The sequence below is a fragment of the Mustelus asterias genome, chromosome 14, assembly GCF_964213995.1.
Source record: "Mustelus asterias chromosome 14, sMusAst1.hap1.1, whole genome shotgun sequence".
Classification (NCBI taxonomy): domain Eukaryota; kingdom Metazoa; phylum Chordata; class Chondrichthyes; order Carcharhiniformes; family Triakidae; genus Mustelus; species Mustelus asterias.
In genome coordinates, this window is record NC_135814.1 from 39,499,366 (window position 1) to 39,525,401 (window position 26,036).

At 44.7% G+C, this 26,036-nt stretch overlaps 1 protein-coding gene across 3 annotated transcripts in view; it reads right to left on the minus strand.

Annotated features, from left to right (window-relative positions):
• Positions 1–4,448: 4,448 nt before the first annotated feature.
• cers6 (ceramide synthase 6) overlaps positions 4,449–26,036 on the minus strand; it is a 291,866-nt gene continuing 270,278 nt past the window's right edge. Inside the window, exons 9-11 of one of the 3 annotated variants that reach the window (XM_078228206.1) lie at positions 10,628–10,784; positions 7,506–7,529; positions 4,455–5,313 (exon numbers count right to left, since the gene is read on the minus strand). In XM_078228206.1, coding sequence (XP_078084332.1) covers positions 5,170–5,313; positions 7,506–7,529; positions 10,628–10,784 — 325 coding nt within the window. In that variant the 3' untranslated portion in view covers positions 4,455–5,169. Of the gene's footprint in view, positions 5,314–7,505; positions 7,530–10,627; positions 10,785–26,036 lie in introns of all 3 variants that reach the window. The other 2 variants (XM_078228207.1, XM_078228208.1) reach the window with 2 other exon arrangements.

The following is a 26,036-nucleotide window of genomic DNA, read 5'->3' on the forward strand; positions in this document are numbered from 1 at the left end:
AGAGTCCATCAATCTGTTGAGCTGTCCTCAGATTAAACCTGCCTGAGGTAAAAAAAAACGAGCTTTCATTCTTTCACTACATGCTATTATTGGATTTAACAGGCATCTCCCAGCGAGTCATTTTTAAAGGCAGGCAGGTCATCATACTGGAATCTTTGCGACCTGATATTCTTCATCACTCATGCATGGGCATGGGTTAGTTGCGAAGACTCACAAGAGAGACAGTCTATTGGCTGGGTATGAATAACGACATTGAAATTGCCATCAAGGAATGTGAGGCATGTTGAAAGCATATGGCAAGTCAGCACATAATCATTCATTCCACATGAGGATCCTACCCATTCCTGGTCCATTGCAGCAACCATTTTCATGGCCATGGCACTAACTTCATTGTCATTGTTGACGACTTTACCAAGTTTCTCATTATTTGACAATTGCACAATATGTTAAGCACAACTGTTGCGCACACTCTAAGTGCTATTTTTCAGTTTATTTGGTGTTTCTGGAGAGATCATTGTGGATGATGATTTGAAATTTAATGGTAAGCTATTTCAGGATATCTGTAAAAAGTGCAATATCAATCACATTATTTCTTCTCCTTATTACCCTAGATTTAATAACCTAGCTGATGGAATGATTAGTCATATCTGAGGGCGATACCTTTTAAGTGCAACTACTCCATCATTGGCAGAGCTCCTGTTTGGCAGACAAGTGCATAATAATTTACCTACTCTGACACATTTTACTTTCTCAGAACCTAGACAGCAACTTTGAAACAACAAAATGACCAATGTGCACAGTAAAAATGCAGGTACAAAATTGCTAAGTTTACAGTTGAGACAACCTTATCTAGGGTCCCACAGAATGTACTTGGCAACCAGCTGGGTTATGAGGATGTTTTCAGAACCAAGGTCCTATGAAGACATTACACACTAAGATGCAAGGGTGAGTTGTTACCAAGGACGCATTGGATCCATTCCAGCTCCTCAACCATCATGCAGTCCTACAGCATCTAGCACAAGATCCCAAATGTAACCATGATCAACATCCAAGAATGACAATCCCATAGATCACTGTGAGCAATCAAAGAAACCTGCAGACAAGGTTACCATCACAAGTTCTGGGTGTATCAACAGATTACCTTTATGTTTTAAAGGCCTTGATTCATAAGGTCTATATACTTATGTAATGGTAACTAAAAATGAGCATGTATTTTAAATAGTTATAATACATTGTAAAGGGCAACATATCTTTAAAAAGAAAAGGGGATGTTGTAATATGCCTTTAAGAGATAGCAGCGTTACATCACTAGGAGTAAAGTGTGTCATTTGATCTAGATCAGTTTCATTTTGACCTGGAGCAGAACATAGCGCGGACAGCCCTGTTACTGATGTCATCAAGCTTTGTATCTGTTCTCATGTTTCTAGTATTAATAACTAAAAGCACAACATGTTTATATAATCCCTTATGAGTGATTGGTGCCTTTGTATCATTCTAAAAACATGACATTAAATGATGTGGCTTTCTTTGGCTCGCTACTTTCACATTGTGGCAAATTCAAGAAAGGTGCAAGGAACAGAACCAACCACAGTACATGGTCTTTTTTTGACCTCCGGAAAGCCTTTCATTCTGTTAACCTCCAAGAATAATGGAATATCCTCTTCAAATTTGGCTTCCCTTAGAAATATGCCACTATTTTCCATCTACTCCATGATGACATGCAAACTGTAATCCTCAAGATGGAACCACCATAACCCTTTCTCAGTAAAAACTGGGGTAAAACAAGGCTGTATCTTTGCACCAACCCTCATCTCCATTTTCCTCATCTTAATACCCCACCTCCTTTGTGCCAGCTCAGCCTTTGGCCGAATGAGGTAAAGAATACTAGAGGACCAGGATCTCAAATCTGAGATTAAGGTCATTGTTTACAGGGCAGCAGTGATTCCCCATGCTCCTTTATGTTTTGGAGTCTTTGACAACCTACAGCAGACACCTCAAAGCCCTGGAGAATTACCGCTAGTTGTGCTTTCACAAGAAACTCTAAATCCAGTGGCAAGAAAGACAGTCCAACAGGAGAGTCCTCTCCCAACCCAATTTAGCCAGCATCGAGGTGCCAATCACTCAAAACCAGCTCTGCCGGGCCGGACATGTCACTGTATACCTGACAAATCTCCTGACTATTCTAGTCAGAATTCAGTTACAGCAGGAGACTTCTAGCTTGCAGCAGAAATGTTTCAGGGATGCCCTTAAAGCATCTCTGAAACGATCAAACACACCCACAGACTCATGGGAGACCCTAGCCTGTAACCATTTGGGATGGCACCAAAGACTGCTGGAAATGTTCCAAGGGGAAGTTGTTGGGAGTGAACAAATCTCCAAACAATTTATCTACCTGACCCTTAAAGCAATACCTGCCCCACATGTGATAGAGTCTGCAGATCATACATTGCACTGATCAATTATTTCAGAACTCATCAAAGTGTAGTGTAAGTGAGTCATCCTCAATCCTGAGAGACTGCCTAAGAAGAAGCCTGTTCCATGTCCATGAATCACTGGAACATCTGAATCCCTACACGCAGGAATAGTAGACCATTCAGCCCCTTGAACCTATTCTGCAGTCCAGCCAACTAATGGCTGATCTGCGCCTTTGCTCCATAACCCTGACAAAAATCTATTGATCTCATTTTTGATACCTCCAAAGAAGTGAGAAGCAAGTCCAATTAGAATCCATCGTTAAGGATGAGATTTCTAAATTCTTGGAAGTGCAGGGTCGGATTAAGACAAGTCAGCATGGATTTAGTAAGGGGAGGTCGTGCCTGACAAACCTGTTAGAGTTCTTTGAAGAGATAACAAATAGGTTAGACCAAGGAGAGCCAATGGATGTTATCTATCTTGACTTCCAAAAGGCCTTTGACAAGGTGCCTCACGGGAGACTGCTGAGTAAAATAAGGGCCCATGGTATTCGAGGCAAGGTACTAACATGGATTGACGATTGGCTGTCAGACAGAAGGCAGAGAGTTGGGATAAAAGGTTCTTTCTCAGAATGGCAACCGGTGACAAGTGGTGTCCCGCAGGGTTCAGTGTTGGGGCCACAGCTGTTCTCTTTATATATTAACGATCTAGATGACGGGACTGGGAGCATTCTGGCCAAGTTTGCCGATGATACAAAGATAGGTGGAGGGGCAGGTAGTATTGAGGAGGTGGGGAGGCTGCAGAAAGATTTAGACAGTTTAGGAGAGTGGTCCAAGAAGTGGCTGATGAAATTCAACGTGGGCAAGTGCGAGGTCGTACACTTTGGAAAAAAGAATAGAGGCATGGACTATTTTCTAAACGGTGACAAAATTCATAATGCTAAAGTGCAAAGGGACTTGGGAGTCCTAGTCCAGGATTCTCTAAAGGTAAACTTGCAGGTTGAGTCCGTAATTAGGAAAGCAAATGTAATGTTGTCATTTATCTCAAGAGGCTTGGAATACAAAAGCAGGGATGTACTTCTGAGGCTTTATAAAGCACTGGTTAGGCCCCATTTGGAGTACTGTGAGCAATTTTGGGCCCCACACCTCAGGAAGGACATACTGGCACTGGAGCGGGTCCAGCGGAGATTCACACGGATGATCCCAGGAATGGTAGGCCTGACATACGATGAACGTCTGAGGATCGTGGGATTATATTCATTGGAGTTTAGGAGGTTGAGGGGAGATCTGATAGAAACTTACAAGATAATGAACGGCTTAGATAGGATGGACGTAGGGAAGTTGTTTCCATTAACAGGGGAGACTAGGACGCGGGGGCACAGCCTTAGAATAAAAGGGAGTCACTTTAGAACAGAGATGAGGAGAAATTTCTTCAGCCAGAGAGTGGTGGGTCTGTGGAATTCATTGCCACAGAGGGCTGTGGAGGCCGAGACGTTGAGCGTCTTCAAGACAGAAATTGATAAATTCTTGATTTCTCGAGGAATTAAGGGCTATGGGGAGAGAGCGGGTAAATGGAGTTGAAATCAACCATGATTGAATGGTGGAGTGGACTCGATGGGCCGAATGGCCTTACTTCCGCTCCTATGTCTTATGGTCTTATGGTCTTAATTGAGTCTGCCACCAGTGCCTTCCAGACTTCTCCACTTACTGATTCTTGAAAATGTTAGCCTTCTTTGCCCCTCCATGGTTCTGCCAATAATCAGCACCTGATTAAAATGAGAACCAAATTGGTGCATCTTTTCTTTATGGCACTAACCCTCCAGGAGTAACAAAGCATGATGTAAGTGCTTTTTATTTTACTACAAAGAGGGCACATACTAGCCTACTCTCCCCGAACACTGCTGTCTCTCGATAGCTACACATACCATTTTTTTCCATTCTAGTGCTTGTCCTTGGAACAATCTAAGAGTCAGTATCAACAGAGATGGTTGTTTTCAGCCTCGCAAAGAACAAAATAGTGACATTTTGCACCGATGTTGCACAGAAAGAAGGTTTTTTTATTTATCAGTGTCACAAATTCAAAGGTGATTAGGTTGTTCCACAGAAACATATTCAGAGTAATCTTGCTATATAGTTTAGCAATTCGCCTCAGGCATTCGGTTTTTTTCTTTAACTTTCAATGGGGGCAAGATGGCCTCTGTCAATATCATAGTAATTTTAAAGGAAATAATTAGAAACACAAAAAAAGCACAGAACATATCATTACCGTTGGCTAAACCACAGAACTCGAGAGCTAGAAGTGGCCTACAGCATGTGACAGGTCACAGATTACAGCAGATTGAGCTGTGCACAACATAATTCATCTAAAATGGCTTCTACTCTTCCCAATGAATAAGTAGCAGAGTAAACCACTGAGAAATTCCCTTTTTTCCACAAATCTCAAACATATAAAAATAAATAATGTAATATACAAAGACAATACATATGAAAATACCATTCCCATTGAGTTGGACTACGGATACACACATAGCATGCCTACATGTACATAATGTGGTCATTCGTTCTCATACAGAAAAATGGCAGTGCACTATCAGAATGTTTGATATTTCTAAACCTTCATCTGATACTGAGTTACATGATAAAATGCATTCAATAACACATTTCGTGAAAGACTTCCAGGATCAAATATCAGGTTGTCCGTGCCTTACATACAATTAACGGGGTTGCAACACTATATAAGTACTTCTCACTCAAATAGCTAATGCTCCTCTGAATAAACACCGCCACTTAGGTAACCATTTGTCCCGTTGGTGGTGCTGTTATGTCCACTTTTTGAAGCAGAGGGTGGTGAATCCTCCTCATCGGAGCTGGTTTCAATGTCACTTCGGTCGTCCTTTGATACCTGACATTCAGATTAGGAAAACAAGTTAGCCATTACAGCACAGGGAACATGTTCAGTCACTGCACTAACCACAAAGGAGACATGCAAACTAAAAGCACACTACTACATTCTGGAAATCCCAAATTAACATGGCAGCTGAGATGAATCGGTTAGATCAAGGTTGTATGGATTGTTTAGTATGATTTGTGATCATTGATTAACGGAGAAAATAAATGAGAGTTAGGAGGCTATAATCTAATGGGAAAATAAAAATCAGAGGCTGACATTCAGGCTCCACCGATCGGGATGGGGAGTCATGGTGGCATTTTTGCCATGAGAGCAGTCGTTGCTTCTGGCTTGGCTTTGGGGTGAGAGGGGAGGGTGGGGGGGGGGAGGGGGAGGGGGAGGGGGTGGGTGATATCTGTGTTCTCTGAAAGAGAGGACAGAAACTGCCTCTGGAACTTGTTAAGAGGCCATTGTGATTTAGCTAACAGTTTTCCCTTCTGACAGGGGCAAAGATCCCTGGAGTGGCTCGTAATTGGCACCCAGGCTAAGACAGCAACCTGCCCGTCATTGGCCATATGTCATGCCCCCTCCTCCCCTCAATACCTCCTCCTCCCATTTTGCCAGCCCTTCTGCCACCCAGCCAATCACCAATGGGCCAGGAAAATTCAGCTTGCGGCTGATCTTCTGAACAAAAAGCATTTTGATAGAATTTGTTGTACAAGCTTTCAGAATTTGTGATTTGACAGTGCAAATTCACGATTATCTCTCATCAGTAGAATCTCAGTCTGGATCTCAGGCTACAAATGAATAAATGAGATCCAAAAAAACCACAGGTTAGAATGATACTCGCAGAAGAATGCTTAATGCTTTTGAATGATGTCCCTCTGTTAGTAATAGAATTCCTACAGTGCAGAAGAGGCTATTCAGCCCATCGAATCTGCACCGAATCTCTGATGGAGTATTTTACCCAGGCCCTACCCCTGTAACCCCACACATTTGCCTGGCTAATCCATCTAATGTACACATTTTTGGACTGTGGAAGGAAACCGGAGCACCCAGAGGAAACTCACGCAGACACAGGGAGAACGTACAAACTCCACACAATCACCCAAGGCCAGAATTGAACCCGAGTCCTTGATGCTGTGAGGCAGCAGTGCTAACCACTGTGCCATCTGCTAATAATGCAGGTGTTCATCTTTTTTATTTTAATTTCCTCTGTTAAATAATGAACAAAGGTCTGTCATGGGGGTGCCTAAAATTCATTAATAATGCTCTTTGTCCTTTTCAGGTTGAATATTTAATAAAAGTAGCAAGGCAGAACAAAATATACCTTAGCATCTCTTACGGGTGAGCTTTAATCTCACCCGCCTTGCAAGGCCTTCCGTTGAAGTTGGTGGAAATTAAAATTGAGTTGGGCATAAAATGGATGTATCATTATTCCACTAGGCAGGCTGATTACATGACTCCGTTCATCTTTTCTCCAAATCAGACATTGCTACTGCTCCTGTAATTGCTTTTGTCTAATCAAAAAATTATTCTTCAGTTTCTGAACAAGCCTTTATAAAAATTTAAAAGACCTTGATGAAACTAAAATAGGCTGTCCTTCAAATGTTATATGAAAAATAAAAAGAACAAAGTTCCAGCTGGATAATATTGGAAATGTATAACAGGGCGCCATCATTAATGTTTCAGATATGATCCTTTCAAAATTATTTGATCCTGGGAGTATTGGTTGACCAATTCTGTCTTTCAATCAATTTCTTGAATAGATTCTGTGATCTTCAGCATTCACTGTGTTTTTTTTACATTCCAAAGTACCCAGATCCTCACCAGGCTGAAACATTTCAGCAATTTGGACAAGGCTTGCTAAAAATATCCTGCGGCTCCCAACATCTTTCCTGCAGAGGCTGCGTGAGCAATTAAAGAAGCAATTAAAATCCAAACTGCAGCAAAGCAGAGCTTTTAATTGTGACATTGCTGTCAGTGCAGGGTCACCTGTAACCTTCGTACTCAGAACAGCTCCATGTTGGCGACTTAATCTTGAAATGAATATATTTAGCATGCAAAGAATGAGTCACATTTAAGATGAAATGTGGCATCTGGGGGAGCAGTAAGAGAGATCACATCAAGGATTATGGGGATGGAGTGAAAGAGTTACTCTAATAGTTAGGAAATCCATTTGTCGAGTGATAACCAGTGTAACTTACATGCAAAGGATTCCACTTGCCAGCCTTTCGAGTTTGCACCAGGAAGAGATTAAACAAGCAAAGTAAGAGAAAGCATGGTACGACATGACATCCTGCTGTTCCAGTTATGTTCAAAGTTAATGAGCTACAGTAACAATACTGACTACTAATGTACAAATTAGACTGGATTGTCTGCTTCCCTGCCAGCGTGTGGCCTTCTCACCACCTACCCGCCCGCCTACGACTTGTCTGAAATTTTACAAAAGGTTGGGGAAGCATCAAGTTTGTGACTGGGCTTTCCCCGCTCCAACATTTTAGCCAGGGTCATGCATCCTGTAAAACCAAGCTCATAATTTCCATGTTGTGTGCTATGACTTCTCTTCAGCTCTGCCATATTGTAGATAGGAAAAAGTAACAAGGATTGCCATTCAATTAAATCACGGCTGATATGTATCTTAATGGCATCTACCTGCCTTGGTTTTGCAACTCAAGACTCTAAGTGGACTCTTGTATAACCTTGCCTCATCCTTCCCACTGCTGGTGGCTACAATTTCAGTTATGTAGGCCCCACAGTCCCTCAACTCCTCTACTTCAACACCTCCCTCTCCTCCATTAAGACACAGTAAGAAGTCTCACCGCACCAGGTTAAAGTCCAACAGGTTTATTTGGAATCACGAGCTTTCGGAGCGCTGCTCCTGCGCTCCGAAAGCTCGTGATTCCAAATAAACCTGTTGGACTTTAGCCTGGTGTTGCGAGACTTCTTACTGTGCCCAGCCCAGTCCTTCCACAGTCCACCATCCTCGGATGGTGTTGGCTAGCACGAGGGAACATAGCTTTAAATTGGGGGGTGAGAGATATAGGACAGATGTTAGAGGTAGGTTCTTTACTCAGAGAGTAGTAAGGGCGTGGAATGCCCTGCCTGCAGCAGTGGTGGACTCGTCAACGTTGAGAGCGTTCAAGTGGTTATTGGATAAACATATGGATGATATTGGAATTGTGTAGATTAGAGGGGCTTTAGATTGGTACCACTGGTCGGCGCAACATCGAGGGCCGAAGGGCCTGTACTGCGCTGTAATGTTCTATGTTCTATGTTCTAACGCTGGCATCTCCACTCCATTAAGACACTCCTTAAAGCCAAGCTCCTTGACCAAGGTTTACTTTGTCTGATTACATCCCGGTGAAGTGCCTTCATTTATTTGTTTGTTAAAGACTCCAAACAAATGTATGAGGCTCTTCTCTTTGTTGTGGACGAACAGTTGAGCAGAACTACAGCATGTTGTCAGTCAATCTCTTTCTAATTTTAATCTGCAAATAATATGTAGAATGAACACAAGTACAAGTTATTCGCAACATTTAGTTGTGTGCTGTCAACAATTTTGGAAATGTGAAGGAGTTACAAATTACAATTAGTGCCACTAGAACTTTAATTACTTGTCTGAGCAATCTCTCTGTTTTGTTCTTGTTAGTCTACTTAGTGATGTGATCTTTCTCTAACATTACCAAGACCCAGAATGAACAGCTGGGCTATCTCATTAGTACACTGTGTGCAGCTGCACACTGAGCCAGGGATCATATTTAAAAACAGAAACTTTACCCGGCTGTTAAAAAAAAGATTCACGATGCCAGAGAACCAGGATGGCAAATATTTGAGCAAAAAGATTTTAATTTAGCACTGTTTACAGCTCAGAATTCCTTTCAAACAAAAGAACATCACCGAGGGAAGAGGTTTTGGGTGAAAGGGAACTACATTGCCTCTGGGGAAAAAATGGCCCCGATTTTTCGCAGGGCAACAGAGGGGGAGTCTGGTTGCAGCAGTGCGAGATGGGGTGATGCCCAGGAATGTGGGTGTGCTGCCAAATTTAACAACAGGATTTCAATGTTATGATTTTATGCCACCTCCCGCTCAGCTGCCGGCCAAATTGACAGACTGGCCAGCTGCCAGGAGCAGAGACCAATGGGAGAGAGCCACAGTGGAGACTGTTGGGGATTTTCCACACTGGTCCAAATAGATTTGTCCTTGGTAGGAGGAGCTTGGAGTTAGGAAGGTAAAGACTGGGAATTGGCGAACCATGGCAGAGGCTGTGGTCGGAAAATGATTTGCCAGAGAGTCTGGAGGCAAGAACTCTGGCTCCTCCTGGCTCACAAGCAATACCGTAGAAATGATCTAGCAACTTAATCCACTGCCCCCATCTCTATTTAGTTGCTGGAATTCCTTTGGGTAACCTGACTGGCTAGTGCTGCAGTGGTACTTTTGATTTTATAGAATCATAGAATCCCTACAGTGCAGAAGGAGGCCATTTGGCCCATCAAATCTGCACCAACCACAATACCACCCAGGCCCTATCTCCGTAACTCCACTTATTTACCCTGCTAGTACCCCCTGACTATAGACTTGAAAATTATCATAGAAAGCATCCTTTCCGGATGTATCACAGCTTGGTATGGCTCCTGCTCTGATCAAAACCGCAAGAAACTACAAAGGATTCTGAACGTAGCCCAATCCATCACACAAACCAGCCTCCCATCCATTGACTCTGTCTACACTTCCTGCTGCCTCGGAAAAGCAGGCAGCATAATCAAGGACCCCACGCACCCCGGACATACTCTCTTCCACCTTCTTCCGTTGGGAAAAAGATACAAATGTCTGAGATCAGGTACCAACTGACTCAAGAATAGCTTCTTCCCTGCTATCATCAGACTTTGAAATGGACTTAGCAGATATTAAGCTGATCTTTCTCTTCACCCTATCTGTAACTGCAATACTATATCCTGCATCCTATCCTTTTCTTCTCCCCTATGTACTCTATGAATGGTATGTTTTGTCTATATAGTGCGTAAGAAACAATATTTTTCAGCTGTATACCAATACATGTGACAAGAATAAATCAAGTCAAATCAAATCAGTTGCAATGCTGCTATTTGCAAAGGTTCCAATGCATTCGTGCAGCAGAGTCAGATTTTGTTCCACTATACAGATATAACTGCATAAATTAGCTTTCAGATGACTGGAAGTAACTTGAGTTATAGAGGTGGTAATTTTATTGACTACCAGGGAAAAATATATTGCAACGTATAGTCACTTCACAGGTGGAAGAGATTTGCAGCATCCACAGTATTTTGTGATTGTGTTAAGGAGAACATACCTTTCCTTTAGCAATAGCTCTGCAAGTGATCCTTATGATGAGATATGACCAGAAGCTATGCAAAAGCTGAAGCAACAACAAAAGCAAGTTGAAGATCCACCATGATGGATACGGACCAACAATCTCCCAACTTTCAAATAAGGTCGTATTTAATATCCTGAAACAAAACACACTTTGTCAGCAGAGAATGCAAATATAAATCCAGTTGCAAATCCCTGAAACACACAGTATGGTGATTTAAAGACTTATTCTGGAAAAAAATCTAAGACACCATTGTCTTCCAGGGCACATTATCGATTCGCTTGCCAGTTCCCACAATACATCTAACACAACAAACCGTTAACAGCAGCTTGCTTTATCTCCTGTCTCTGAGAGTCAGTATCAATACTAGCCATATCTTTGTTTTGCAGAATATATAATTGATTTGAACTTTTTACTGTGTTGCAACTTGTTTGCTATTCATTAGGCTCTATGGGCGGTGTTGTGGGAAATTTACCACTTTGGAGTCAGACTTGGAGGTTCAACAAAACAGTTTTATTTCGGACAAAGCTTTGGGAGAAAGCACTGGTACTCCGCAGTACTTGGCAGCTCCCTTCTCAACTACACAATGGTAGTTGACCATCTTTATACCTTTTAGACAGTAGGCAGTACGGACATTAGCCGTTAACACATCATTACAAGTTGAGTAGACAGATACGGACGTGGACCGTTAACACATCGTTACAAGTTGAGTAGACAGATACGGACGTGGACCGTTAACACATCGTTACAAGTTGAGTAGACAGATACGGACGTGGACCGTTAACACATCGTTACAAGCAGACAGGTACGGACATGGACAGTTAACATATCATTGTTCATAGAATGGATGCATTCATGCAGTTATGTCCTCTGTCAATGACTGGTTTCGATATATACATTCAGTGGCTGATCTTGTTACATTTATGCATTTATGTCCCCATCAGTGGCTGACCTTATTATCAAACTCATTGTTCTGGGTCTGCTCTTATCTAAAGTGCCTCAAGCTCTGACCAGTTTCCTGCAGCAATTCAAATACTGCAGGTTTTAACTCTGTGTAACTGTCTGTGCCTCTTAATGTCCCTTCCCAGAGTCCATTTTGTGTGCCAGATAACCATTTTGTGTCCATCACTTTAATTTCACCATAACAGCGGGATTTTACAGTTTGCTCATCCCAAAACCGTAAAATCCAGCCCAAGGTCAACGGACCATTCCATGGTCCATCCCCCCCATCCGCTCCATTTCCCATTGCGGGTGGAACAGTAAAATTCCAGCCTACTAGTTTCATAAATTATTTTTTATCAAGCCAGTAAAAATGATTTACAAAATACAATTAACAAGTTTGGGGTCGCTAATTTTAGCTTCTCGTTGGGAAGAAATTAACCTATATGGAAGTTAATCTGCCTGGAAAGACCACGGGGGCGATTCTCCCGAAAAAATTCTAAGTGTCAAATTCTGATAAAAACTGGAGTAAATCACACTCGCATAGAGTATAAAAGTTGGGGTCTGATGTTGCAGTTGTATAGAACGTTGGTTCGGCCGCATTTGGAATACTGCGCCCAGTTCTGGTCGCCACACTACCAGAAGGACGTGGAGGCTTTAGAGAGAGTGCACAGGAGGTTTACCAGCATGTTGCCTGGTATGGAAGAGCTTAGTTATGAGGAGAGATTGGGTAAACTGGGGTTGTTCTCACTGGAAAGACGGAGGATGAGGGGTGACCGAATAGAGGTGTATAAAATTATAAAAGGCATAGATAGGGTGAACGGTGGGAAGCTTTTTCCCAGGTCGGTGGTGACGTTCACGAGGGGTCATAGGTTCAAGGTGAGGGGGGGAGGATTAACACGGATATCAGAAGGATGTATTTTACACAGAGGGTGGTGAGGCCTGGAATGCGCTGCCGGGCAAGGTGGTGGAGGCGGACACACTGGGAACGTTTAAGACTTATCTAGATAGCCACATGAACGGAGTGGGAATGGAGGGGTACAAAAGAATGGTCTAGTTTGGACCAGGGAGCGGCGCGGGCTTGGAGGGCCGAAGGGCCTGTTCCTGTGCTGTATTGTTCTTTGTTCCCCAATTAGGCCCCACCTCAATTAGGCCTCTTGGCACTGCCCCATGCCCGGTGGGCAGTGCCAAAATGTCCCTGGGCCAAGGCTGGCATTGCCAAAGAGGCAATGTCCAGGGGGCAGCTCCCCCAGCGCCCGCCCCTCTGGGGAGCCTCGATTGCCTTCTCTTCACTTCAGCAGGTCGGACTGCCGGCTCCCTGCAAGGTGGAAGCTATACTCAACCCCGCTGGTGTGAAATACTCCTGGCCAGGTGGGGGAGGAGGGGGGGGAGGGGGGGGGGGGGGGAGGAAGAGGGTGATATTTAAATAGAATTACAATGTGCTTTTGCATAAATTATTCAGCTCTGCGCCGGTTTCTGGCATAGAGCAGATGGTGCCAGAAATCCGGCGCTGGGAGACGCGCAGAGACCTTGGCACCCAGCAGGGAGCCCGCAAAACAGCCTCTGCTGGAGTCTCCCGGCCTTTTGCAGCGCAGCGGGATTGGGGAATCGCACCCCCATGGCCTGGACAACATTAAAATAACTTCAAATTGCAGATCTGAAACAGCAACATAACTTATGGTCCATTACTTTTAATTGGAACTTGCAGATATAAAAATGTGAATCTTTTTTGTGTACATTTATTTGCAAGTAATGGGATTAAATTAGCTGTTTTGAAAATAAATGGTGCAAGGCCCCGTGCTCCAATGGGTTTGTTACATCACCTACTGGACAGAACATCTTCAACAATGACGTCTCAACTTTCTGCCGCCCCGACTCCCTGGGATCAATCCTCTGTCCCTTTTCCATCCTTACATTGTCTCTTGGAGGCTTGCAATGGATTGGCAGCCGGTTTTTCATTTATTGCCAAGATTTTTAATTTCAGTTCAAACAAAGTGACAGTGAAACTGGGAAACGAGTTGCCAAAAAGGGTTTGTTCTATTGCTCAAAGAGAATCAGGCGCTGTGAAAAACGGACCACCCAACTCACTAAAGGCTCGCTTTGCACTGCTGGCCTCGAGGAAATTCACACCCATCATTCCACGTCATGGAGACAGCTTCCTTGTGCATGCTGATGACACCCACCTTCACCTCTCCACTAACATCCCCAACTCCTCCACTGCCTCTACTTGGTCAAATTGCTTACTCAATATTCAAAATCTGGATTAGATTAAACTTTCTCCAGCTAAATAATCAAAAAGTAGCAGCTATTGCACCCTTCATTAAATATCATACGTTTGCCACTGACTCTATCGTCTCCAGTCATTGATGTAGGTGGACTAGACTGTTTGCAACATCAGCACCCAATCTGCTCCAAAGCTGTGCTTTCAAGGCTATCAGCAGGATTTCCCACACACACCTGCGGCGTGTTTCGAGCCAGCAGCGGCAACCCTCCATTGGCCGGTGGCATAATTCCCTGATCCTGCCACTGTCAGCGGGATTTCCTGTTTTATGCAACCGCCCCCCCCCGTCCCCGACGCTGGGAAACCTGTGGTGAGGGTTCGCCGTCAGCGGGACCAGAAGATCCCGCCGGCAAGAACAGCCAGAAATTTCCAGCCTCTGTGTTCTCCATCACATTGACAATTTAATTCACCTCTGTTAAACCGGATATATCCGCCCCTAACACAGCTCAATTACTGCTGTCGCTCTCATCCATGCCTCTGTCATCCTCAAACTTTCCTGGTCAACCTTTCCTCATCTGTAAACCTCAGCTAATCCAAACTCAGTTGTCCTCATTCCTTCCTGCTCCGGGTCCCAATCAGCCACCACCCGATACCCTGCTGAACTCCAACCAAGCAATTTTAAAATTCTCAATGTCACTTTTGAATCTCTTCATAACCTCACCTCTTTCCCTCTTTTTCTGTAACAATGCCATGGAACTCTCAGTCCTTTTACTCAAGCCTGTTGTTCCTCCATTAATAGTGTCTTGCCATTGCAGCCCATGCTTTGAGATGCCGAGATCCCACAGTCAGAAATTCCCTCTCTAAACCTGGCCCTCAGACCCTCTTTACAATCCATCTCTTTGATCAAACATTTTGGTTGCCCCCTCCTAATATCTCTTCCTTTCTCTTGGCATTCATTTATATCTGCTTGTGTCATTGTGTAATGCCTTTGGACATTTTTCTACATTAAATATGTGATATAAGTGTAAGCTTTTGCTATAGATTTATTTCTATATTGCTTTTATAGAATCATTGCAGCTGATTTTCTTGTGGAACATAATTGCATTCTCTTTGTAATTAATAAATTGTTCATTTTATTTATGTAATGGGCAGTTCAGTAGCTAATGTAGAAATCATTGAACCACTGAATCCCAACAGTGCAGAAGGAGACCATTCGGCCCTTAAGGTTTGCACCAAGTCTCTACAGAGCATCTTACCCAGGTCCACCCGAACACCTGCACCATTCCCTTAATCCCACACATTAACCCCACTAATCCCCTAATCCTTGGACACTAAGGGGCAATTTAGCATGGCCAATCCACCTCACCTGCACATTTGTTTTGGACTGTGGGAGGAAACTGGAGCACCCAGAGGAAACCTACGCAGACACGGGGAGAACATGCAAACTCCACACAGGCAGTTACCCAAGGCCGGAATCAAACCTGGGTCCCTAGCGCTGTGAGACAGCAGTGCCAATGTGACACCTCTGGATGAAAATTATTGTTCATTCCAGGATATATATCATATTTCTAAATTACTTATTCAGCATCGAAAGAAGAACAATAATGAATTGCATTTACATAGCTCCTTTAATGTAGTGAAACATCCTGTGGTATTTCACAGGAGAACTGTCAAACAAAATGTGACACTCAACACATGAGGAGATGGTAGGTTGTTGATAACTAAAAGCTTGGCAAAAGATGTAGGTTTTAAGGAGTGCCTGATAGGAGGAAAGCGAGACAACGAGGAGAGATTTAGTGGAGATTATCTCCGAGATTGTCTCAGGAGCTGAAGGCACAGCGATCAATGGCAGATTAATTCATCTGGCGATACTCAAGAAGCCAGAATTGGAGTAGCACCGATATCTCGGAGGAATATGGGGCTGAAAGAGATTACGAAGAAAGGGAGGGGTTGGGTGAGGCCATGGAGCAATTTGAAAACAAGAATGGGAATTTTAAAATTGAGATGTTGCTTAACTCGGAGCCAATGGAGCTCAGCAAACACAGGTATGATGGGTAAGTAGGACTTGGTGTGAGTTAGGATACAGCCAACAGTTTTCGATGTGGAGATGCTGGCGTTGGACTGGGGTGGGCACAGTAAGAAGTCTCACAACACCAGGTTAAAGTCCAACAGGTTTATTTGGTAGCACGAGCTTTCGGAATGCTGCCCCTTCATCAGGGGCACGGTAGCACAGTTGTTAGCACTGCTGCTTCACAGCTCCAGGGACCTGGGTTCGAATCCCGGCTCGGGTCACTTTCTGTGTGGAGTTTGCACATTCTCCCTGTGTCTGCGTGGGTTTCCTCCGGGTGCTCCGGTTTCCTCCCACAGTCCAAAGATGTGCGGGCTAGGTTGATTGGCTATTCTAAAGTGCTCCTTAGTGTCCCAGGATGCATAGGTTAGAGGGATTAGTGGGTAAATATGTAGGGATATGGGGACAGGGCCTGGGTGGGATTGTGGTTGGTGCAGACTCGATGGGCCGAATGGCCTCTTTCTGCACTGTAGGATTCTATGATTCGATGATCAGGTGAGTCACTGACCTGATTAAAGGGCAGCATTCCGAAAGCTCGTGATTCCAAATAAACCTGTTGGACTTTAACCTGGTGTTGTGAGACTTCTTACAGTTTTGGATGACCTCAAGTTTACAGATGTGGAAGACTGGCCAGAAAGGCATTGGAATAGTCAAGTCTAGAGGAAAAAATGGCATAGATGAAGGTTCAGGAGCAGGAGAGCTGATGCATGGTGGAGTCAGGTGATGTTGCAGAGGTAGAAATAGATGGCCTAGTGATTTGTGGTCAGAAACACACTTCAGGATCAAATATGGGTGGCACAGTGGTTAGCACTGTTTCCTCACAGTGCCAGGGACCCGGGTTCGATTCCCGGCTTGGGTCACTGTCTGTGTGGAGTTTGCACGTTCTCCCCGAGTCTGCGTGGATTTCCTCCGGGTGCTCTGGTTTTCTCTGAGTCCAAAAATGTGCAGGTTGGGTGGATTGGATTGCCCCTTAGTGTCAGGGGATTAGCAGGGTAAATTTGTGGAGTTACGGGAATAGGGCCTGGGTGGGATTGTGGTTGGTGCAAACGCAATGGGCTGAATGGCCTCCTTCTGCACTGTAGGGATTCTATTATTCTATTTATTCTGTGATTATCGTCCCAGTCGGCTGGGTGATAATGGATACAAAAATTGAGTGCCAAGAAAAGTGACCGTGGATTTAGGAGGCAAAATCACGTTGAAGGACTTTGGAAAGGAAAGGGAGGTTGGAGATGGGGCAATATTTAGCAACAATTCAGGGGGGGTGTCAAGGGTTGTTTCTTCGAGGAGATGGGTGATGATGGAAGATTCAAAGGAACAGTACCTGAATAGAGAGAAAAGTTAATACTACTCTAATATGGGACAAGGAACAGAAGTTGGATAGTTAGCAGTTCAGTGGGGACAGGAGCGAGAGAACAGGAGGTGGCTCTCATGGACAAGGTGAGTGAATGAGAGAGCATAAGGAGAGATAGGGGAGAAACTGAAGAAAGACAGGATTTCAGGGTTAAGGCTGGGGGAGGGGTGTGCAGTAGAGGAAATTATTTAATGCAATGGGCTTGTGAAAGGGAGGAGAGCAACAGACATAGTTAATCAATCTTGTGGGTATGATTGTTTTAGGTGTAAACCAGGAATAGAGAGGAGATGATAGGTGGGAATCCAGAGTTAAAATGATCTTGTGGTGAGATAAATCTGGTGTACGGAGGCCGGGGTGCGGACATGCAGCATCAACAAACTATTGTCCAAGCTTGGAAATAGATATGCCAGGTGAGTGAATTCAATCACCAGCACCTGCAAGTTCCCCTCCAAGCCACTCACCATCCTGACTTGGAAATATATCACTGTTTCTTCACTGTCACTGGGTCAAAATCCTGGAATTCCCTTCTTAATGGCATTGTGGGTCGACCCACAGAACATGGACTGCAGCGATTCAAGATGGCAGCTCACCACCACCTTCACAAGGGCAACTAGGGGTGGGCAATAAATGCCGGCCAGCCAGTGATGTCCATGCCCCACGAATGAATTAAAAAGAAATCTCAGTCACAAGGAGCTTCTCGCACTGACTATTGCAGTTGAAGCTGGAGGAGACAGGAATGAGGGTTTAATTAGATGGTTTCTAATTAAGAATAGAAGCTGGGGCTTATCTTTTCATTCCAGAATGATGCTACAAGATGAAGTCTGCATTCAGAGTGGAAATGAGAACCATGCCTAGGAAACCGTTAGGTTGAGAGTAATGTCCTTCATCGGGATTAGGGCATTAAAGGTTGAGATGAGGGTGAGGTTGAGTGTATTGGAGTGTATTGGAGTTGCGGGAATGTCATGTTGAAAGGATGATCAGAGTCAGTCGGACTTTTGGAAGCGCAGCTGTAAGTGAATCGGGTCAAAGTTTATTTCTGGTTTAGGCACAGAAGGAAGTACAGTTGGGAAAGGGAAGGAGAACGTGGGTGTAGAACAATATAAGGAAGAGGTCAGAGATAGCTTTAACTATGATTGATACAATGTGAATAGTGAGGCCATGTGAAATAGCATGGTGCGGGGGATGGTCATGATTATCCATTGAGGAATTTACATGAGGGGGAGGAGAGATTAGGGAGGATAGGAACTCATAGGCGAAAGAGCACAAAGGCCGAAATCACTGAGAACAAGAACTCGCTCACTGCAGAGGCTGAGGGAAGAAAGTAGCAAGGATATCTTGGTGAGAACGTTTCATGATGCTTGGTTGGGTGATAGGTAATGAGGATTGTCAATGAGACATAAGAGAGGTGGAAAAAGGTGAGATGCTTAAAAATGGAGCAGTTCTCCAAAGAGCGGGGAAGAGATGAAGGTATGATTTAGTTTAAAAAAGCAAACATCTGGGCAGGGTGACTGGTGAAAGGTATAGCCAGGTGGGGATGGAGCAGGGGAGGTGGCAGCTTCTGTTCGGGAGGTTGATTCACCCAGCTAGGTTTCTGTCAATGCCATGATATTGATGCAATCATCCAAAAGGAGCTCATGGCACTAGCCTTGTTCACAGTTACATACTGCAGGGAGAGCTGATCCATTAACAGAGCCACAGGGTCAACACTGGGAGGGATGAGTTGAGTTTTACAAGATTATCCCTCAACAAGCGCACTGGGCAGGAAGCATCAGTCAGTTGCGGATCCTGCGCATTAGGTGGCAGCAATGAGTCCATTGATGTATCCTTTGAAGGATGACAAGAGAGGCACGGAGGAAAGTTGTCAGCCAATCAAGAAAGAACCAAGCCTGGGACACAGCATGAAAGTAGGAAATGCAAGGAATATTGAAGAGTTGGGTAAGGATAGGGCAGAGTGCCAGACAAGAAAGAAATGAAAGGAGGCAGGATGACAGGAAATGACTAGAAAAAAGGAATAAAAATGAATGGCCTGTTTCCAAAATGTGCATTGATGGGGAGAAGAGACAAGTTATTTAGGCCTGGTTACAGAACAATGTTTATGATATGAATGTTTTGATAGTAAACCAGGAATAGAGAGGAGATGATAAGTGGGAGTTGAGAGTTAAAGTCAAAGGTTTTGTGGTGGGATAAAGCTGGATGAGTAGGCTGGGTGGTGTTGGCATGGAGCACCAATGAGCTGTCATCCGGGCTCAGAAATAGAAGTGGCAAGTGAGTGAAGACCAGAAGCTATTTGAAGAGAAAAATATCGGAGTTAACTGATGGAGAAATTTCTATTAGCACAAAGGTCCGGGAGGGGTGCAGAATTAGTTACAGAGCAGGAAAAGAAGAAAGCAAAGGTGGACGTTACCAAAAAGTCCAGAAGATGTGGAGGAATGTGCTTCAGCTCAAGAGAGTGAATCTCTATCGGGAACCACATTCTGTCTGAAGCTGAAAAACCAGTGGAACCAGTAGAGCAATCACAGCAGGAAACAGCAGAGTGGGGGATGGGCTGTAAACTGGTCAAAGTTACATGATAAAATTTCAGCAACAGAGCAGCAACACAGCAGCTGTGTATTCCTGTGCAGGAACAAACTCCTGCCATCTAGAGAAACCCAAGAAGTTGGAGGTCAAATTTGAGAAAAGACTGCTCAACCAGAAAGACAAGAGCATATGTAGTTAGGGACGGGCAGTGATAAGTTTCAACTTGTAGTTAACCTGTAGTTGGGCTGAAATGCATCCTCCTTGGAGCCAAGGCAACTTGGCAATGGCCAGTAGCAGATGGGCCACAGATGCACGAAGTAAGGAATTATTCCTATGAAACTCATCTCCAAACTCCATGGCCTGGGCCTCGGCACCTCCCTCTGCGACTGGATCCTGAACTTCCTAACCCACATACCACAATCAGTAAGGATAGGCAACAACACCTCCTCCACGATCATCCTCAACACTGGTGCCCCACAAGGCTGTGTTCTCAGCCCCCTACTATACTCCTTATACACCTATGGCTGCGCGGCCAAATTCCGCTCCAATTCGATTTTCAAGTTTGCTGATGACACCACTGTAGTGAGTCGGATCTCAAACAATGACGAGACAGAGTATAGAATGAGATAGAGAATCTGGTGAACTGGTGCGGCGATAGTAATCTCTCCCTCAATGTCAATAAAATGAAGGAGATTGTCATCGACTTCAGGAAGCATAGAGGAGAACATGCCCCTGTCTACGTCATGTGGAGATGCCGGCGTTGGACTGGGGTAAACGCAGTAAGAAGTCTCACAACACCAAGTTAAAGTCCAACAGATTTATTTGGTAGCAAAAGCCACTAGCTTTTGGAGCGCTGCTCCTTCGTCAGGTGAGTGGGATTTCAGTTCACAAACAGGGCATATAAAGACACAAACTCAATTTACAAAATAATGATTGGAATGCGAGTCTTTACAGGTAATCAAGTCTTAAAGGTACAGACAATGTGAGTGGAGAGAGCGTTAAGCACAGGTTAAAGAAATGTGTATTGTCTCCAGCCAGGACAGTTAGTGAGATTTTGCAAGCCCAGGCAAGTCGTGGGGGTTACAGATAGTGTGACAGGAACCCAAGATCCTGGTTGAGGTCGTCCTCATGTGTGCGGAATTTGGCTATCAGTCTCTGCTCAGCAACTCTGCGCTGTTGTGTGTCGTGAAGGTCGCCTTGGAAAACGCTTACCCGAAGATCAAAGGCCGAATGCCCGTGACCGCTGAAGTGTTCCCCAACAGGAAGAGAACACTCTTGCCTGGTGATTGTCGAGCGGTGTTCATTCATCTGTTGTCATAGCGTCTGCATGGTCTCCCCAATGTACCATGCCTCGGGACATCCTTTCCTGCAGCGTATCAGGTAGACAATGTTGGCCGAGTTGCAGGAGTATGTACCATGTACCTGGTGGATGGTGTTCTCATGTGAGATGATGGCATCCATGTCGATGATCCGGCACGTCTTGCAGTGGTTGCTGTGGCAGGGTTGTGTGGTGTCGTGGTCACTGTTCTCCTGAAGGCTGGGTAGTTTGCTCACATTAAGTTGATCTTTCTCTACATCCTAGCTATGACTGTAACACTACATTCTACACTCTCATTTCCTTCTCTATGAACAGTATGTTTTGTCTGTATAGCGCGCAAAAAACAATACTTTTCACTGTATGCTAATACATGTGACAATAATAAATAAATCAAATCAAAAAGCTGGGTACCAAAGCCTTCTTGAAAGATGTCAAGGAATTGTTGACAAGGAGATCCTCCAAAAACAACCTGGGTCCTGTCGTTCTGGTTTCAGCACCAGCTCCCCCCACACCTCCGAACTTCCTTCCGAGAACAGAACTTCTCTGGACCTATCCTCCAGCGACAGGAATTATGATGGTTTAGAGCTGGTTAGGTTGCTCTTTCTCTATGACAGCCTGTTAGTTCTATCTCAATGAGTCCCAAACCTCGAAGTGCACCATGTATGCGATGCTATTAATATTATAGCCGGACAGCTGGTCTACATGTTTTGTCAATAATTAAAGTCTATCTCCTTATTCTGGCATGCACTTCCTGTCAATATTTTCTGTTCTAAGTTTGCTTGGTTGTACAAAATGTGAGTGTTGCTGGGAAAAGAGACATGCTGTTGAAGCTTTTTGTCTTGCACTCATCAGGATAGGGTGGTGATTGTGGGGGAGTGGGGGGGGGGGGGGGGGTGGAGGAGGAGTGCGATTGTCCAGGGGGCGATCGGCCGGGGCTGCAATTGGGTGGGTGGGGGCGGAGGGGATTAGCTGAGGTCGTGATCGGGGAGGGAACGATGTCTGTGGGGGGAAGGGGAGGGGGTGGTGACAGATTTCCAGGTATACTGTGTACACTGTGTGCATGAGGCAGGGGAGTGAGATGGTGATAAGGGCATAAAGCATCTGCAGCAATCCTTGAAGAATTCACCAGCTTTATCCTGCTAATCGCTGATGGCTTTTTAGTGAATAATCTCTCTTGCATCTGACAAGAATTAAATAGTTTGAGTAAGGAGCATTGCACAATAAGATACAGTCTTAATCTGATGCAATCTTAAGAAGATAATATAAACAACAGAAGCAACGATAGGCCATTTGCCCCTTGGGCCACTCTGTATGATCTTTTTCAAGTTCTGCATTTAAATTTACTCAAAATTAGTCAATCATTTCTACATACTTTCATTTGAAAGATGCAACTAAAGTCTTTAAATGAAAATTACAGATTAAATTTGCCAATTATAGTGAGAAGGTTGTGACCCTATTGACAGCACTCAATGTGGCAGTAGATACCACAGTCAAAATCTAACATGACAATTACAAAATAAACTTTTTCTCTCTCTATTTTATAAACACTGCACTTTTTTGCTTTATAGAAATATGTATCCAAATGGAACTAGTTGGCTTGAAAAGAATGGGTTAACTCTGCAGGCGATTGCATGCTCTGGAGTCATTGTGGAGTGAATTTGTGGTTTTTCTCTCAAACCCAGTATTAACTGCATTTCTTTTCCGATAATAATTTTCTCCTCGGCTAAATTAATTCTGCGATTCTGCATTGTTATGTGTCTTGAAGGCCACCTTAGAGAACGCTTACCTGAAGATCAGGGGCTGAATGCCTCCAGTCTTGAGGCTCCTGGAGTTCTTCCACAAACCCCAAGAGGCCACCAGTGGACCCAATGAGACAGCCAATGAACCGGAACAGCCAACAAAGAGAGATCCGTAGTGCAGCAACCGAAGAGGAAAGAGTCGAATTGGACGCCTCTGGAAGGCCGCTGTCCAAGCCGTCAGGAGGTGCGTCAATGCCAGACTCATCAGCCGCACTCACAAGACAGCCCCGAACGTCACCCAAGCACAATGCAACGCCATCCGCGCTCTCAAGACCAATCGCAACATTGTCATCAAACCAGCAGACAAGGAAGGGGCCACCGTCATACTGAACCGAACAGATTACTGCAAAGACGTGTACCGACAACTGAACAACCAGGAACACTACAGACAGTTATCTGCAGATCCGACCAAAGAACACACCCGCCAACTCAACAGACTGATAAGGATCTTTGATCCGGACCTTCAGAGCACCCTCCATGCTCTCATCCCAAATACTCCCCGTGTTGGAGATCTCTACTGCCTCCCAAAGATACACAAGGCAAACACACCCGGCTGTTCCATCTTATCAGGCAATGGGACCCTGTGCGAGAACCTCTCCAGCTACGTCGAGGGCATCCTGAAACCCATTGTACAAAGAATCCTCAGCTTCTGTCGCGACACTACGGACTTCTTACAGAAACTCAGCACACATGGAGCAGTTGAACCAGGAACATTCCTTGTCACAATGGACATCCCAGCACTCTACACCAGCAACCCTCACGACGACGGCATTGCTACAACTGCCTCAGTACTCAATGCCGACAACTGCCAATCTCCAGATGCAATCCTACAACTCATCCGTTTCATTCTGGACCACAACGTCTTCACCTTCAACAACCAGTTCTTCATCCAGACACATGGAACAACCATGGGGACCAAATTCGCACCTCAATATGCCAACATCTTCATGCACAAGTTCGAACAAGACCTCTTCACCGCATAGGACCTTCAACAGACGCTATACACTAGATACATTGATGACATTTTCTTCCTTTAGACTCACAGCGAAGAATCACTGAAACAACTATATGATGACATCAACAAGTTCCATCCTAGCATCAGACTCACCATGGACTACTCTCCAGAATCAGTTGCATTCTTGGACACACGCATCTCCATCACGGACGGTCACCTCAGCACTTCACTGTACCACAAGCCCACAGATAACCCCATGATGCTCCACTTCTCCAGCTTCCACCCTAAAAAGAAGCCATCCACTATGGAAAAGCCCTCTGTATTCACAGGATCTGCTCAGATGAGGAGGAACGCAACAGACACCTACAGACGCTGAAAGATGCCCTCGTAAGAACAGAATATGGCGCTCGACTCATCGATAGTCAGTTCCAACATGCAACAGCGAAAAACCGCACTGACCTCCTCAGAAGACAAAAATGGGACACAACCGACAGAGTACCCTTCATCGTCCAGTACTTCCCCAGAGCGGAGAAGCTATGACATCTTCTTCATCAACATGTCATCGATGAAGACGAACACCTCGCCAAGGCCATCCCTACAGCCCCACTACTTGCCTTCAAACAACCACGCAACCTCAAGCAGACCATTGTTCGCAGCAAACTACCCAGCCTTCAGGAGAACAGCGACCATTACACCACACAACCCTGCTACAGCAACCTCTGCAAGACGTGCCGGATCATTGACACGGATGCCATCATCTCATGTGAGAACACCATCCACCAGGTACACTTGCGACTCGGCCAAAATTGTCTACCTGTTACGCTGCAGGAAAGGATGTCCTGAGGCATGGCACATTGGGGAGACCATGCAGACGCTATGACAACGGATGAATGGACACCGCTCGACAATCACCAGGCAGGAGTGTTCCCTTCCTGTCGGGGAACACTTCAGCAGCCATGGGCATTCAGCCTCCAATCTTTGGGTAAGCGTTCTCAAGGCGGCCTTCAAGACACACAACAATGCAGAATCGCGAGCAGAAACTGATAGCCGAGTTCCGCACACGTGAAGACGGCCTCAACCGGGATCTTGGGTTCATGTCACACTACCTGTAACCCCCACAACTTGCCTGGGCTTGCAAAATCTTACCAACTGTCTTGGCTTGAGATAATTCACATCTCTTTAACCTGTGCTTAACCCTCTCTCCACTCACATTGTCTGCACCTGTAAAGACTTGATTACCTATTAAGACTTGAATTCCAACCATTATCTTGCAGTTGAGTCTGTGTCTATATATGCCCTGTTTGTGAACCCAGCTCTCACTCACCTGATGAAGGAGCAGTGCTCCGAAAGCTCATGCTACCTAATAAACCTAGAATCATAGAATCATCGAATCTCTACAGTGCAGGAGGAGGCCATTCGACCCATCGAGTCTGCACCGACCACAATCCCACCCAGGCCCTATTCCCGCAACCCCAAATATTTACCCTGCTAATCCCCCGACACTGGGGTCAATTTAGCATGGCCAATCAACCTAACCCGCACATCTTTGGAGTGTGGGAGGAAACCGGAGCACCCGGAGAAAACCCACGCAGACACGTGTTGGAACCTGTTGGACTTTAACCTGGTGCTGTGAGACTTCTTACTGTGCCCACCCCAGTCCAACACTGGCATCTCCACATCATGTTTCCCTTCTTTGCACCAATTTTCAGTGAACTCTGACCCATATTGTATTGCCTGCTTTGTCAGTCAGCCTTATTACTCATGGCCTCTGGCTGGCTCTCTGCCTACCTCCCCATTTACACCTAACTTTAATGCACTCACTGTTACCTGGCAGTATGCAGTCCATTGTCTGTCTCTGCTCACCAAATGTTTGCCTGCTTTTGACCCGAGTGTGTTTTGGCCAAAGGCCAATTATCCTCCATCCTCTATTCCCATTTGACTTGAAAATTAAACTAAAGTTTGATTCTCCATGCATAATGTCACAGGAGATTGACTACTAATATTTTATCTTTGCTAAATTAAAAATTCTCCAAACAAATTCCAAATAATAATTAGTTTCATGATTTTGATTAAACTGAGGAAGATCTTGCTGACCTGAGTTCACAGTTATGCTTGGTAGATATTCCTGATCTACTGAAATTCTGGTCATGCTTCTGCGCAGAGTACTGGCATCACCTTTCAGTATCTGCTCCTTCCTAGCCCCAGCATTAACATTATGGA